This window comes from Octopus sinensis, linkage group LG5, assembly GCF_006345805.1.
Source record: "Octopus sinensis linkage group LG5, ASM634580v1, whole genome shotgun sequence".
NCBI classification, from domain to species: Eukaryota; Metazoa; Mollusca; class Cephalopoda; order Octopoda; family Octopodidae; genus Octopus; species Octopus sinensis.
In genome coordinates, this window is record NC_043001.1 from 49,682,393 (window position 1) to 49,698,804 (window position 16,412).

The 16,412-nt window shown below is 39.7% G+C and overlaps 1 protein-coding gene across 2 annotated transcripts in view; it reads left to right on the forward strand.

Moving 5' to 3' along the window:
• The window catches only part of LOC118763670 (glutathione S-transferase-like), a 40,996-nt gene extending 26,828 nt beyond the window's left edge, over positions 1–14,168 (forward strand). The window contains exons 2-5 of one of the 2 annotated variants that reach the window (XM_036503421.1): positions 2,108–2,203; positions 3,691–3,803; positions 5,103–5,201; positions 13,955–14,168. In XM_036503421.1, coding sequence (XP_036359314.1) covers positions 2,108–2,203; positions 3,691–3,803; positions 5,103–5,201; positions 13,955–14,119 — 473 coding nt within the window. In that variant the 3' untranslated portion in view covers positions 14,120–14,168. The remainder of the gene's footprint in view (positions 1–2,107; positions 2,204–3,690; positions 3,804–5,102; positions 5,202–13,954) is intronic. The other variant, XM_036503422.1, reaches the window with a different exon arrangement.
• The last annotated feature ends 2,244 nt before the right edge of the window (positions 14,169–16,412 follow it).

Here is a 16,412-nt window from a genome sequence, read left to right on the forward strand (position 1 = left end):
CGACGCATTTGCCATGGCAGTTTACAATTTGAGGCCTATGCTAATGTCCTGTGTAAGTGGTCGTCATTGAGAAGAAGTCCGCGCCTCAAACATGCTTTCCTGTAAGTGGCGCAGATGATGCCATCAACCGTGCGAAGATCAGCAAAAGACTTCAGTCCAGTAACTACATGAAGTAGCATTCTCAAAAAGATTTCCTGTTTGGTAGGATGGATATTATACACACGCCCAATGACGTTCCCTAGAAACACCGGGCCAATTGTCAAGTTCTGTTCCATGTGACCTGCGCTTCCAATTATTGTTGTTGTATGTGTAATATTCCGGTACTTCAGGGTAAATGAGAGTAGCAGCAAACTCATCAACTGAACACAATTTTTAAAATGCTGTAAGCGTAGTCCCTTTTGGATTTTCAATGACTTGACGTGCATTTTTTCTCTGTGAAGTAAACCAGCTGTCTCTTCTGTAAATGAACATTCAGGTGGAAAACTGATGGTGAGCTTAGATGAATCTCGTATCCAAAAATGCGCCACGCTGCTTATAATGGAGGATACATACCTACCCAAACGAATTGTTTAATTTCATCATGTCTAAGGTCTTCATCACTGAACACAAACACGGCCATATCATCGCCCTTATTAATGTACTTGCAGAGGTATTGTATGCATCTCACCGAACTGCAGTACTCAACATTAATGTGTGCATTAAATGTTTTGGAAAGCAAAGGGTTGAATGGAACGATCCAGACATTATCAACATCGAATGTTTTTAGCCGTTGTCTAATTGTAGCTGTGCGGCCACCCAAACCTGGGTCACATATATGAAAGAGAGGACGGGAAAATGAAATATTTTGCAATGTAAACATGATTTGTTTTAAGAGAAAGATTGTCATGATTGTGTGTTGGTGGTGGCGATGATAATTATCATTAGGAAAAACATAAGTTGTGGTGATGATAATTCTAGACCCCTTTTCACATTTTGATGAAGAGAACCCGATTTCATTCGGGTCTACTGGGGACACATATAGGGGTGTGTGTGTGTGTGTGTGTGTGTGTGTGTGGTGTGTGTGTGTGTGTGTGTGTGTGTGTGCACACTGTAGAAATTAAATTAGAGATCAAACCACTAACAGGGAAATGAAACAGTAAAAAAACAAAAACATAAAAATATAATGTTAGATATATGTATATTATGTGTGTGTGTGTTGTGTGTTGACAGGTAGACAATAGAATGCGATGGCGATGGGGATGGCGATGTATGTAAATTTTGTTAGTCTATGAACGCTGATAGATACATGGGTAAAATGTATAGGAAGGTAAGAAATAAGAGTGAGTGAAAATGTTCTTGGAAGAGAGTAAATAGCGACAGAGTGATTTGAGGAAGACTTTACATTAAATAACGGTAGTTGCATTGTCAAATGAAGAGGAGTGACAGAGTACTGGAGGAAATAGGGTGAGGTAGGAAGATGGCCCCTAGCAACCACACCTTTTAAGATAGGGATTTGTAAGGTAGCCCACGCGCATCGTCACCTCATTCTACATGTCCCTGTAAATTTTGGAGCGAATCGGACGGGATGTAGTGGCATTGAAAGCGAACCAAGCGGTAAAAACGCATTTCAGTTTTATATATAGAGATATATATATATATATATATATATATATTATATATATATATATATATTGTGAATGCGCATGGCTCAGTGGTTAGAGCGTCAAGGTTGTGAGCTCGAATTCCGGACCGGGCTGCGTGTTATGTTCTTGAGCAAGACACTTTATTTCACGTTGCTCCAGTTCACTCAGCTGTAGAAATATCAAGCTGTATCTGCTGTTGCCTTTCCCTTGGATAACACTGGTGGCGTAGAGAGGGGAGGCCACTAGGCATGGGCGACTTGGTCTTCATTAAACAACTTTGCCCGAACTTGTGCCTGGGGGGGGGGCAACTTTCTAGGTGCAATCCCATGGTCAGTGTCGTGAATATATATGATCTCAGAATATATATATGAAAGAAGAAGTGTCCATTTACTTTTGAGATGTCTGTGTATGTATATAGAACGAACGATAAAACCGCATTTGTTTGTTTTCTTTATAATTAGTTTGAAAATGTGGTTTCTCTATAGGTATACCTTTCAAAGCAATTCCGGCACTCGTTATTGATGGCACTACAGTTTTGGGTCAGAGCATGGCGATCATTCGTTATTTAGGAAGGTTATATGGTAAGTATTAGATGTGTCGGCACTCATTCTAACACAGATTGTAGCTGTTGCTTTTCTCGTCGTATTCGTTGCTGTTGTTTAAGCTCATTGTTAGCTTTGATTGAGCAGATCTGTGATCAAAGGCAGTTGAACCGTAACCATTCAGTCTTTTTCTTGTGCATAGGGAAACAATTATCCTCCTCCCCCTCCCCCTCCCCCTCCTTCTCCTCCTCCTCCTCCTCCTCCTCCTCCTCATCATCATCATCATCATCATCATCATCATCATCATACGTCCATTTTCCAAGACGGTTTGACAAGACCCGGCGAGCTGCAAGGTCGCGTGGGGCTCCTATTTCAGCTTTGTCGTAGTTTCTGCCACTGCATGCCCTTCCCAACGCCAACCACTTTGCAGTGTATATTAGGTTCCTTTCTCGTGCTACAGGTACTAGTTAGGCTGCAGTGTAACATGCTAGATAAAAATAAATAATTAAATAAATAAATAAATAAATAAATAAATAAATAAATGAATAAAAACAGGGAATAAGAAAAAAGCTAAGAGAGAAGTATTCGAGAGGTAAAGCGGAGGTGGGTGGCTTTATGCCAGGCACCAAAAGTTTAAAGTATGATAGAGAGACAAGCTCAGATATCTTGCTATAGAGGAGATGCATGGCCGAAGGAGATAAAAGGAAGGGAATGAGGAAGTGTAAGAGCAAACTCTCAACTCTAAAACTCATTATCTATCATCTGCAATTAGTCGTCACGATTTGGCATGACTTGGTTGGCTTTCTCCATACTGGTCGGTTTTTCGCTTGGGTTTGCCGTTTATTATGATCAGTTCCTTTCCAATTCATGTTCCTTTTTACAGTATCTTTAAATATTAATCTAGTTCTTCCCTGGTCTCTTTTCCCCTTGCATAGTTGGATGTAAAGGATTTGTCTGGGGAGCCTGTTGTTGTCCATCCTATGTACATGGCCCAATTAAAGTAAATTTCCAATGCGTCCTTTTCTTAGACTGGATCTACGTGGCCTAGTGGTTTGGTAAGGTCGTCAGTCCAATTCCGTGGCCGGACAGCCGTTATGTATTTGAACCATGTAATAATGCAGCACTGTTTACCTCGAGCTGTCACGTTCATGATGATCCTTTGGATCAAATATGAAGGATGATGGGTGAGTGGATGTTTATATCTGCTCGTGACTATTTAGGTACCCAAAACAATAGTAGAAATGACGGCACACACTACCAGATCATAGCTGCTTTAGAATAACAGCTGGCTGTAATTCATACTTTTCTAAGACAACGGAGTGCGGTTTGAGTGATATTTGACTGCTATTTCCTTAAGTTAAGACATTCGACTTGATTTAGAGTAATCTTCAGACTGTTTCAGTGCGTATAATGGCAAACAATAATGAGTAAATTTAGCGCCTTCAACTCACCGCCCAGTACTTAACTTCTGTTTTTTACGTTTTGATACATTTTTTATTTCATATATTTTCTTTGCCTATTTCCAGGTTTCTACGGTAAAACCGCTGATGAAGAATACATTATTGATGAAGTTATAGAATGTCTAATGCATGTTTTGGACGCTCTCATTCAATTACATGTCAATCCGGAAAGTTTGAAGGCAGGAATCTTACCTTTGAATATATTCATTATACTAACCCTTCCACAGTTGACACATTATTACTTGGAACGGATCTAGTCTTTTTCATTCACAAAATGAGCCCCCTTTAATTTTGCTTAGATTGCTTTCACTTTTGGTGTATCGACACCTGAGTAGAAGTAATAAAGTTCAATCTAATCAATTAGAGAATAGAACAATGTACGTTGCTATTGCTAGTGAAAGAATGGCACGTGGACAAAGAAAATATTTAACATCAAGATGGGATTAACAAACCTTAACTTTACACTGCATTCTCGATCTCATTTCGCTAAAAAGTATTGATATTTTGTGTAGCTTTGATATCATCAGGCAAACCATTGTACGTAGAACATCCAACAAAATCTAACATTTTCTCCGATCTATTTAGAGGACCAGTGGTTCTCAACCGGGATGCATATGGAATTTTGGTGTTAATATTTATGGGCAAAAAATTGCTTGTAGTTCTACAATACACCAGGTATTATAATTTTTATACATTTCCTAATAATATTTAATTATAAAAATGCAGTAGAATTTTTTTTTATTATACTTTGAATAGCTATAGAAGTCCAGTAGAGTAAGATATAAATCCAAGGGGTCCATAAACAAAAACCGGTTCAGAGCCACTGGTTTAGTTTAATCCTATCAATGAATATTTAGTTCTGATTTCTGGTTTCCTTACCATTCACTTCGAAGGTGATCATTGTATACATATCAAGTTGGCGTTTATGAGTAAACAATGATAGCTATTTCGTAACGAATGATTTGGAAGATATTTGAAATCTTGTATTTTTATTTTTATTCTTTGAAAAAGCGAACTGATATGTACTGTGCGATGTGTTCCTTTCAATATTCTCAAGAACTTTTTTTGATAAAGTATAATTTCGTTTATTAAATAATCATGTTTGTTGCACCTTACCACATCTCAATAAATCAATGTCGGATATGTCACTGAACTATAGAGAGATATTAATGTTCTATTATTTACGCAATGTCTAGTTTTGAACGCAATACCGATGAGACGGGACAATACTAAATTTTGACGGCGATACTATCAATTAAAAATAACCATTGAACGCGGTGCTCCCGTATATAATTGCAGCGACGCAATTAAAGTACTAAAACTAGTAATTAAAAAAAGGGGTATATAGAGACGGACGAAATGCCGCTAAGCATTTTATCCGACGAGCTAACCATTCAGCCAGCTCACTGCTTTATCCTGCATGTATAATATTCAGTTTGATTTCTATTATGTTTTTAATTTTTAATTTTTTTTTTCAGAGGAAAGTGACAGAAAGATATAATGAAGTTTGTGAAAGAGTTCTTGAATATGTGGAAAGCAAGCTGAAACCTGGCCAACTACACATAGTGGGGAATTCCGTAAGTTTGGTGCTTAAAATATCCTTTAGCCAACCAACTTCTGCACCTACTATTCCTAATGCGTGAGGAGAGGCCGTTCGTCGGAGTAGAGTCGTCATGCCACTCCGTCACAGGGTTCTAGCAGAAGCAACTACCATTACGCTTTCTGGTGGGAGTCTCAAGCTTGACCAACTGAGACAGCGGATATTATCCAAGCATCTCGCATAGGTCTCCTGCCGGTTTATTCGGTTTGAAGAATCTAATCACATGTCCATAGTAATGGAGTTGTGACTTCCCACTGCAGAGAAATGGTGGTTATCTTTGATACGTACTCAGTTTAAAATATTTAAAACTAATTCGTTCCCGTGGGAAATACACGGAAAATGCATTATCAGTAAAGCGGTAATTAAAGCGATAATTAAATAAATATGTTACTCTTTATCATAATACTAGAATAAACATACATACATACATACAAGCAGACAGACATACATACATGTATACATACATACACATACATACATACATGCATACATACATACATACATATATACATACATACATACATACATACATACAAGCATACATACATACATGCATACATGCATACATACATACATACATACAGGCAGACAGACAGACATACATACATGCATACATGCATACACATACATACATACATGCATACATACATACATACATATATACTTACATACATACATACATGCATACATACATACATACATACATACATACATACATACATACATACATACATACATACATACATACATACACACATGCATACATACATACATACATACATACAGGCAGACAGACAGACATACATACATGCATACATGCATACACATACATACATACATGCATACATACATACATACATATATACTACATACATACATACATGCATACATACATACATACATACATGCATACATACATACATACATACATACATACATACATACATACATACATACACACATGCATACATACATACATACATACATACATACAGGCAGACAGACAGACATACATACATGCATACATGCATACACATACATACATACATGCATACATACATACATACATATATACTTACATACATACATACATGCATACATACATACATACATGCATACATACATACATACATACATACATACATACATACATACATACACACATGCATACATACATACATACATACAGGCAGACAGACAGACATACATACATGCATACATGCATGCACATACATACATACATACAGGCAGACAGACGTACATACATGCATAAATACATGCATACACACACATACATATATACATACACACATACATACATACAGGCAGACAGACATACATACATGCATACATACATGCATACATGCATATAACATACATACATACATACATACATTTTAAAGAAGATTGTTGTTCAAGGCCTGAATAATGCGAGAAGGCACAAAGTAAATTACAGAAGGAAAATAAATCAGAACAAATTTGCAGTTTTGCCTTGTACTTCTATATTTCGGGGTGAAGACCCCTTCATCAGGATATTTAGAAAAAAAACGGTGGTTGGTAAAAGTTGTTTCTCTCACACATCTGAGCAACGACTTTTTGCAACTACCGATTTAACATTTCGAGCTCAAAGACTTCGATCAACTAAAATTATCCACATAATTCGTAGAGGCCCCTACCTATGAATGTTTAAAATTTAAACACAGGAAGTCTTCAATAGTCTCATGCGCATATTAACATTTTTGGACCGTGTAAACAATGAATATTAGAGTAAATCTAATATTTAAAGCTTGGTGCTGAAAGCAGCAGGTATATTTCAGGCATTATATCATATAGATGGGACCTTACTGCATTTCTGTTCAGTAAAACACGCTCACCTGTGGCATTTTCTCTCGGTCATATCGTTGATGTTCATACTCGCCGTCACTACTCAGTTCCTCTCTCTCTCTCTCTCTCTCTCTCTCTCTCTCTCTCTCTCTCTCTCTCTCTCTCTCTCTCTCTCTCTCTCTCTCTCCCAAACTCTCACTTTCTCCCTCTCTTGTTCTCTCACTCACTTTTGCACACACTCACACGCCCATATATATATGTATCTACATATACATACATATACATATATATATATATATATATTATATATATATATATAATATATATATATATATATTATATATATATATATATATACTTTATTTAAAAGCAGCAGAAATTCAACAAAACGTGAAACTCCGAGTAACAGGTTTTGTTGAATTTCTGCTGCTTTTAAATAAAGCATATTACTCTACCCCTGGTATTTGAGTACTCTTTTTACCACCTTGTTTCACATTTATGTGTTTACTCCGGTATATATATATGCATAAATATACTCCGGTATAAATATATATACATAAAAATATCGTGTACATTAAAACATATTAAGAGGCTTCCAAATAGAAAAGCCTTGTGCTAGAAAGAACAGTAGAAAACTCAAACCGCTAATTAGGGATAAATTCTCGAAAAGAATGAAAATTAAAAACGTTTACCATCTAATTTAGTTCCTAGACCATGGTTTCTGACTAATTTCAGTAAAAAAAATATATTTAGTCTAGGAACTAAATTAGATGGTAAATGTTTTTAATTTTCATTCCTTTCGAGAATTTATCCCTAATTAGTGGTTTGAGTTTTCTACTGCTCCTCCTAGTACAAGGGTTTCCTATTTGGAAGCCCCTTAATGTGTTTTAATGTACACGATATTTTTATGTGAATAATATATAGTCTATTGACTAATTTTTTTTGTGCTAGGGCCATTGGTAATAATAATTTCTATAATTTTTATTACCTTAATATTATTTATTATGTTATATATATATATATATATATATATATATATATACATATATATATCGTTAAACCGCACGTGTTTTTGACGCTCGTGTCGGTCTAATGGATTGTATTTAAGACAAACCTCTGCTGATGATTTATAGATGTTTATGTAAGTAAAATTACATATTACATTAGTAATGAAACAATTTGTTCAGGGTCAATCTATTTATTTGTTATATTTCACTTTCCGTCCGTTAAATGTATGTTATTTCTAATTGGAAACATCTTTTTCTGTGGCTATACTATCGGGGCTATTTTTAGCACTAGAGTTATCCACATAGTGGTTAACTCTCTAATAATTTATGTATATATATATATATATATACAATAATAAATCTCTGAGCGAGGTATAAACAGTAACTGCTCTTTAATATAAGCGGGATCAGCCATCTGAATGTGGCTAGGGACAGGGCGGGGTGGTGGGGGTGTTACTGATGCATTTAGCCCCAGGCGACTATTGACGTCACCAGAAGAGCCGACACCATCACGGTGTCCTTGCTGGCCTGCAAAGGCAGGCCAGCAAGGACACACACACACATATATATATATAAATATATATGTATGTATATGTATATGTATATGTATATATATATATGTATATGTATATATATATATATATATAATATATATATATATATATATATATATATATATATATATTATTTATATTATTATTTAATTGAACGCCACGCATCCATTTCCAAGTAAGTTTATCGTAACCTTTTTATTGCAACTCTTTTCTATACTGTTTTCTAGCGCATCCATCTCTAATTCCCTTTTTCTCCCCTTCGCCGTTTTTATCTTTCTCTCTCTCTCCCTCTTTCTCTTTTTTTTCTCTCTCTCTCTGCTCACACGTGACCATCGTCCATCTTTCTTTTCCTTATGTGATCATCTTTTTTTCCTCCACGACTTCCTAAGGACTAGACGTCTTCTATCTTTTCTCTTTTCAATGAAAATATTTCTCTCAGCGTTCTGGTCTAATGATCCTCCATGTTTGTTTTCGTTCGGCTTCCTTGTATGTCACCAATGTCCTGTTTTTGTTCCCAAAATTGACTCTTCATAAATCCAAGATTTTATTTTGATATTTATGGGAGCAACTGTCTTCGAAGCCTCATATTGACGTTGAATGCTCGAAATGAAGGGTAGATAGACAGCCGACAACTGATGAAGTGTCGTTCTTTGTGTTACTTGTCCTGTTTTCCATTTTTTCTCTCGTTGTTTGCGCATTTAACTCATTTATTTTCGTACTTCATGTTGTTTACTATTGGTGACGTCCTGTACTCAATATGCATATCTGTATATGATTTTTGATTTTGATTTTGATTTTCCAGTTTCAGCTAATGAGCTGTGACCATGCTGGGGCACCGCCATCTGGTCCGCTACACGATTTTACCTCACGGATGCTTTTTAGCAAACGCCATCTGATGCATGAGAGAGTTCGATGCAGCTGCCCTCATCTGCACCTCCTGCCGTGAAGTTGGTTCATCCGGGACACCTGACAGGAAGAGGTCCAGTCCTACTTTAAAGACATCCGCATCTACACCATGCAGGTCCCTCAGGTTCTTTGGGAGGATATTGAAGAGCTGTGGTCCTCTGAAGCCCAGGCTATCACAATATCTTGTCCTACATCTTGATGGCAAATTTGGAGTCCTTGGTACTACGCAGTGGCGCCCGGTTCTGGCATTTGTGTGACTCTCGATGCCAAAGTTTGGGACAAGTCCTTCCAGGATCTTCCAGATATATATTATGGCATATCTTTCTCGCCTACGCTCCAGGGAATAGAGCTTTAATCTCTTGAGTCTTTCCCAGTAGCTCATATGCTGCACAGAGGCTATCTTCTTCGTGTAGCTTCGTTGGATCGCCTCAAGTTCTGTGATCAACTTGACAGTGGATGGTGACCATAGCTGAGAGCAATAGTCAAAGTGGCTTAGGACAAGTGTCTTCCAGAGGACCATCATGGTTTCTTGTTCTCTTGTTCTAAAGGTACTAAGAATCCAGCCAGCCAGCCGTCTACATTTCATTGCCAGTTTAGCAACATGTACATGAAAGGTCGCGTCATCACTCATGTGAATACCCAAGTCACGCACTGATTGTGCCTCTGGGATTGCAATCCCTCCGGATCCAGTGTATTCATTGGGTATTGCATTCAGTTTTGCATGCTGATAGTATAAAGCTTGAAACTTTTCAGCATTGAACTGCATGCTATTCTTTTCAGCTCACTTGTATATTTCGTCCAGCTCACATTGCAGGTGCTTAGTGTCTTCAGGGTTCTGTATTGCCTGTGAGACTTTTGTATCATCTGCATAACTTGTGATCGTGGCTCTCTGCGTGGCTGAGGGCATGTCTGAGAGGGCCATTATGAACAGTAGTGGTCCCAAAACAGTGCCCTGCGGAACACCGCTCACTATTTGCGTGTTAATGGAAGTGGCCCCATTGGCTGTTACCACCTGACTTCTATTCTTCAGAAAGTCATGAAGCCATTCTCCCAATTTTCCAACTATGCCAAGATCACGCAGTTTGTGACATATCATTCCATGATCGACTTTATCAAAGGCCTTTGCAAAGTCGAGATATATGACTTCCACATTTGAGTGGTTGAGCAGTTGTTTCAGCACCCAGTCATAGTGTTGTAGGAGCTGAGTTAAGCAGCTTCTTCCTGGTCGGAAACCATGTTGGGTGTCAGGCAGTAAGTCATTTTCTTCAATTCGTTCCATGACCTTGCTGATGTGTGAGGTTAGGGAGATAGGTCTGTAGTTCTTGGCCTCCGCTCTGCTACCTCCTTTATGAATAGGGCATATTTTACCTTCCTTCAGTTTACTTGGAAGTTTGCCAGTTGCAAGGAAGCTCTGAAAGAGAGACCGCAGTGGCCTTGCTAGGACCCTCTTACATACTTTTAGAAGGATTGCTGGGAATCCATCGGGGCCAGTAGCTGAGTTTGTTTCTATCTCATCTATAACCTTTATTACATCGTCTTCCTTTATATTGATGTAATCAATCATCGCCGCCTCTGACCCCATATCTGCAGTGGTGAAGAAGTCAGTTGGATTGCTGATTTGGAAATGCCCAAGAGGTGGGGTGAAAACACTCTTGAATTGCTCATTTAGTATTTCACTTACCCTCATTGGATTTCCTGTGAGTGTGCCATCCCTTTCAAGGAGTGGCCCTATCCTACAGTGCACCGTAGCTGTTTCTTTGGCATACCTGTAGAAAGCTCTGGGGTTAGATTTTATGTTGTCTATAGCCCAGGCTTCTTTGTCTGCTCTTTCCTTTTCATGGGAGAGTTGCAGACAGTTTTCAATTTCCAACAGTTTCATTTTCAGGCGGGACTTTTCACTGCTTTCAATTTGTTTGTTTAGGCGATTCGTGATTTTTGTGCGCCGTCTCATTAGAATTTTCCTCTCTCTGGGGATTTTGTTCTTGTGTTTAGTGGCCTTTCTCTCTGGGACACATTTGTAGCATATGGCTTGCATTACAGACATGAATTGTTGAAGTTTCATGCCGATGTCCGGCGAGGAGAGACATTCAGGCCAGTTTTGTTTGAGGATCTCTTTCTCAATTTGTTTCCAGTTTGCCTTATTGAAGTTCAAGCTGGAAAGATTCTGAGAGTTTCTTGTAGGCTGCATGTCCATGCTTTCCTTTGGCCCGTACATGGTCAGCTCTACCATGTTGTGATCCGAGAGTAGTGTCGGTGTCACTTTCACATTATGGATGAGATCCATATTATTTGTGAAGCAGAGATCCAGTGTGTTACCTGCCCTGGTTGGTTGGAGTATTACTTGCTCCATGTACAGGGTGTTGATGAGATTCAGGAAGGACCTCGCCTGTCCCCGTTCACATCGTGTCATTCCTGGGAGAGAAAGGCCCTCGGGCCATCTGACATTGGGCAGGTTGAAGTCTTCCATGAGAAGTACACTTATGTGCTGTTCTAGTGTGACTAGAACTTCTTCTATTTTTATAAGGCAGTCTTCAAACTTGCCCATATGGCTCGGGGCATCTGGAGGGCGATATGTAGCACACACAACTACACCGAGTTGCCTTACATGTACAATTAGTGTGTCACACACCGAGTTTGAGTATGACAAAAGGACCTGGGGTGTGAGGTCCTCACGGATGTACATAGCAACTCCTCCATGACTCCTTTCTTTTCTATATATATATATATATATATATATATATATATATATATGTGGTGGGGGGGGACAAGTGAAACAAGGGCACTCAACATATTTATTAAAAGCTAAACAGACAAAATGACCATTCCGAAATATAACAATACATGTCCGATGAACGGCAACGGGAAACTCAGAGTAACAGGTTTTGTTGAATTTTCTGCTGCTTTAAATAAAGTATATATATATATATATATATCTATATATATATATGTTGTTGTTGCTGTTGTTTGTTCCTTCTGGAGCCACACCTGGCTCATAGGGCCGGTTTCCCGGTTTCCTTGGCGTATAGGTTCCCCACCTGGACGGGACGCCGGTCCGTCGCAGGTGAGCTGCAAGATGCAGGAGGAAAGAGTGAAAGAAAGTTGTAAAAGAGTCAGCAGAAGTTCACCATTACCTTCTGCCGGAGCCGCGTGGAGTTAAGGTGTTTCGCTCACACACACACACATACACACACACACACACACACACACACACACACACACACACACACACATATATATATATATACACGACGGGTTTCTTTCAGCTTGCATCTACCAAATCCACTCACAAGCCTTTGGTCGGCTCGAGGCTATAGTAAAAGACACTTGCCCAAGGTATCACACAGTAGGATTGAACACAGAACTACGTAGTTGAGAACCAAACTACTTACCACACAGTAAGCCACGGACTATTGTATATATAGGAACGTCTTTATGTTCTGAGTTCAAATTCCACTGACATTGGCTCTGCCATTCATCCTTTCGGAAACAATTAAATAAGTACCAGTCTAAAATAAGTACTTGGGTCAATGTAAGTGCTGATCCCGTGCCGAAATTTGAAACTAGTATTTGTAGTTAGGGTGTTAGTTAAAAGAAGAGTCTTGATGCTGGTTGTGTTAGTGGTAATTCTAGTAGTTTTGAGTTGATTGTTCTTTTTTATTTCTTTGTAAAGCGCAGTCGTGTAGGCGCAGTCGTGTAGGCGCAGTTGTGTAGACGCAGTCGTGTAGGCGCATTCGTGTAGGCGCAGTCGTGTAGGCGCAGTCTTGTAGGCGCAGTCGTGTAGGCGCAGTCGTGTAGGCGCAGTCGTGTAGGCGCAGTCGTGTAGGCGCAGTTGTGTAGGTGCAGTCGTGTAGACGCAGTCGTGTAGGCGCATTCGTGTAGGCGCAGTCGTGTAGGCGCAGTCGTGTAGGCGCAGTCTTGTAGGCGCAGTCGTGTAGACGCAGTCGTGTAGGCGCATTCGTGTAGGCGCAGTCGTGTAGGCGCAGTCGTGTAGGCGCAGTCTTGTAGGCGCAGTTGTGTAGGCGCAGTCGTGTAGGCGCAGTCGTGTAGGCGCAGTTGTGTAGGTGCAGTCGTGTAGGCGCAGTTGTGTAGGCGCAGTCGTGTAGGCGCAGTTGTGTAGGCGCAGTCGTGTAGGCGCAGTCGTGGCTCTGTGTAAAAAAGTTTGCTTTCCAACCTCATGGTTCCGGTTTTAGTTTCGCTGCATGGCAACTTGGACAAGTGTTTTCTACTATAACCTCCAGCCAACCAAATCCTTGGGAGTGGATTTGGTAGCGGGTAAACGGAAGCCCATCCTCTGTGTGGGTGTGGGGGATGTGCGTGTGTGTGTGTGTGTGTGTGTGTGCGTGCGTGTGTGTGTGCGCGTGTGTGTATGTGTGTATGCACGTGTGTGAGCGGTCGCACATGTTTTGCTTTTTCTAAATGCATCCGTTTTTTTCAATTAGCTTTCCCTGGCGGATATTGCTTGTTACGTCATATTGGAAACCGCAGTCCAGGAAGATGTTAATTTGCTGAAGAACTACCCAAATTTGGCTAATCTTCGAGAGGATGTTGCTAAACGACCATCCATTGCCGCATATTTGGAGAGACGTCCAAAATGCAGGTTCTAAACCATGATGTGTAAAAATACTTGAAATAAAAATCTTTCATCAGAAGCAATACAGCTTTACTCTTCTCTTATCTTATCTTCTCTCATATTCCTTTCTCCTATAGGCACACAGCCTGAATTTTGCGGGAGGGAGCCAGTCGATTACCTCGACCCCAGTGCATAACTGGTACTTATTTTATCGACCCCGAAAGTGCTCGACTGGTACTTATTTTATCGACTCAGAAAGGATTAAAGGTAAAGTCGACGTCAGAGGAATTTGAACTCAGAACGTGAAGGCGGACAAAATGCCGCCAAGCATTTTGTCCGGCATGCTAACGATTCTGTCAGCTTGCCTCTTTACTATGTGTTGTAACAGAACGATTTCGTACTGACAGGATTAGTAATTTGTGTTAAGTTATCTCCCCTGAAATGTTTCACGTCTTTGAAAGTAGTCGCCCATTCATCTTTACAAGTGGAAAATTATTTCTTGAATGTAATTTAAGGTCGTGAAATGTAAATAGAGAATGGTAAATATATATATATCCGTTGAGTCGTAAACAAAATTACTACCGTAAGTATCTCAAAAGCTGTGCTTTGTTTCTGTGTATGCTCGTGTATGTTTGTGTACGTGTGTGTACGTGTATCTATGAGTGCATGTGTGTATGTGCGTGAGCGCGCGCTGGAGCTCGAGCATGTGTGATACATACATATATATGCATGTATCACACATTATAGACTGTCCTACTTCTTCTCACAGGTATTACGATCTCTCATAGAAATGTCCCCAGAGTTCTGTGTGAGCACGGAAGATCTCCTCAGTAAAATTAGTATTTGCAACTACTCCAACAACCTCACAGGTTGTGTAGTGGGTAGTATGGATGTGATTTAACACTACCCTTCTATAGACATAGATTTTGCTGTGGAGAAAAGCATTGAGGTAATCTGTGAGAGTGAAGTAGTGTTCCGTGAAGTCAACACGAGGGAACTGGGCCCCCTCCTTAGTCTAAGCTACGACAGTGACAGTTTAGACGAACATAACCTCCGTAAATTCTTCCCCACCGGGTCGCAGAGGGGAAGACCACCCACCATCACCTCAGCAGTGAAGAAAAGCACTACAGGGCGCTGGAGTGGCTGGACTGTACCCACCCTGAGAACAACAATCAGGTGAAAGGAATGAATGCACATGCAACAGGGGCTAGCACAAGATCCACCTTGAAGAGTCACATAGTAAAGTTTAATAAGAAACTATACTTGCAGGTTCAAGGTGCAGCCATTGGTGTCGGTATAGCTGGAGATGTGGCCGGCCTCTTCATGACCTGGTGGGATAGAAAACGTAAGCAATCCACTGCAGAACAGTCCACAACTTTTCTACTTTATAGTAGGTATGCAGATGACATTAATATCCTAGTTAAAACCAACTCTAGTAGCGGTGATGTAGAAACTGAGAGGAACATAATGGAGAGCATCTAGCAAGTAGCTAACTCCATCCACCAAAGTATCAAGGTAACTATAGATTACCTCACTATGCACCCTAACAATAGACTCGTCCTTGATACTGAACTTTGGTTAGAGACTGTGAACAGAGTGCAGCTCCTCCATTCCTATTACATGAAACCCTTGGCTTCGAAATATGTTGCTCACAAGAACTCAGCTTTGTCACACAGCATGAAAATTAACATACTGATAGCAGACTTAGTTAGCATAATTAACAACGTGTTCCTAAGGTGCAAACCCTATGAAACGAAGAAACATGTTAATAACTTCATGCACCGCATGCAATTCTCGGGATATGATCAGAAAGATAGGGTTCGAGTATACAGGGGTGCTAGAAAGACGTTAGATAACATTATATGTAATGAAGCCAGTGGTACCTGCCCTAGATATAAATTGGAATAGGATACAAAGATCTTGTGACAAAGCAGACAGGGTGAACATGTGGTATAAAACCGACATGATGTTTGTAGAGGCCACAGCCCATGGAGAACTAGCCCATAGATTTAGGAAAACTCTGAAGGAGACCAAACTCGACAGTAAGATTGCTGAAAAGCCAGGGAACTCCATCAGATCACAACTATGTAGGACGTGCCCCTTTGAGAATACCATATGTACCAATGATAACTGCATGGTATGTAGAATTATCCCTGACATTAACTATAGAACTAGAAATGTAGTCTACAGCATAAGCTGCATAGAAGGTGCTTGTAAAGACATGAACATGACTACATTGGGAAGACATCCAGGAGCATTGCGGAAAGACTAAACGAACATTTAAGACAATATAACGGCAAAAACAGTCCTCCATGCTCTACCAACAT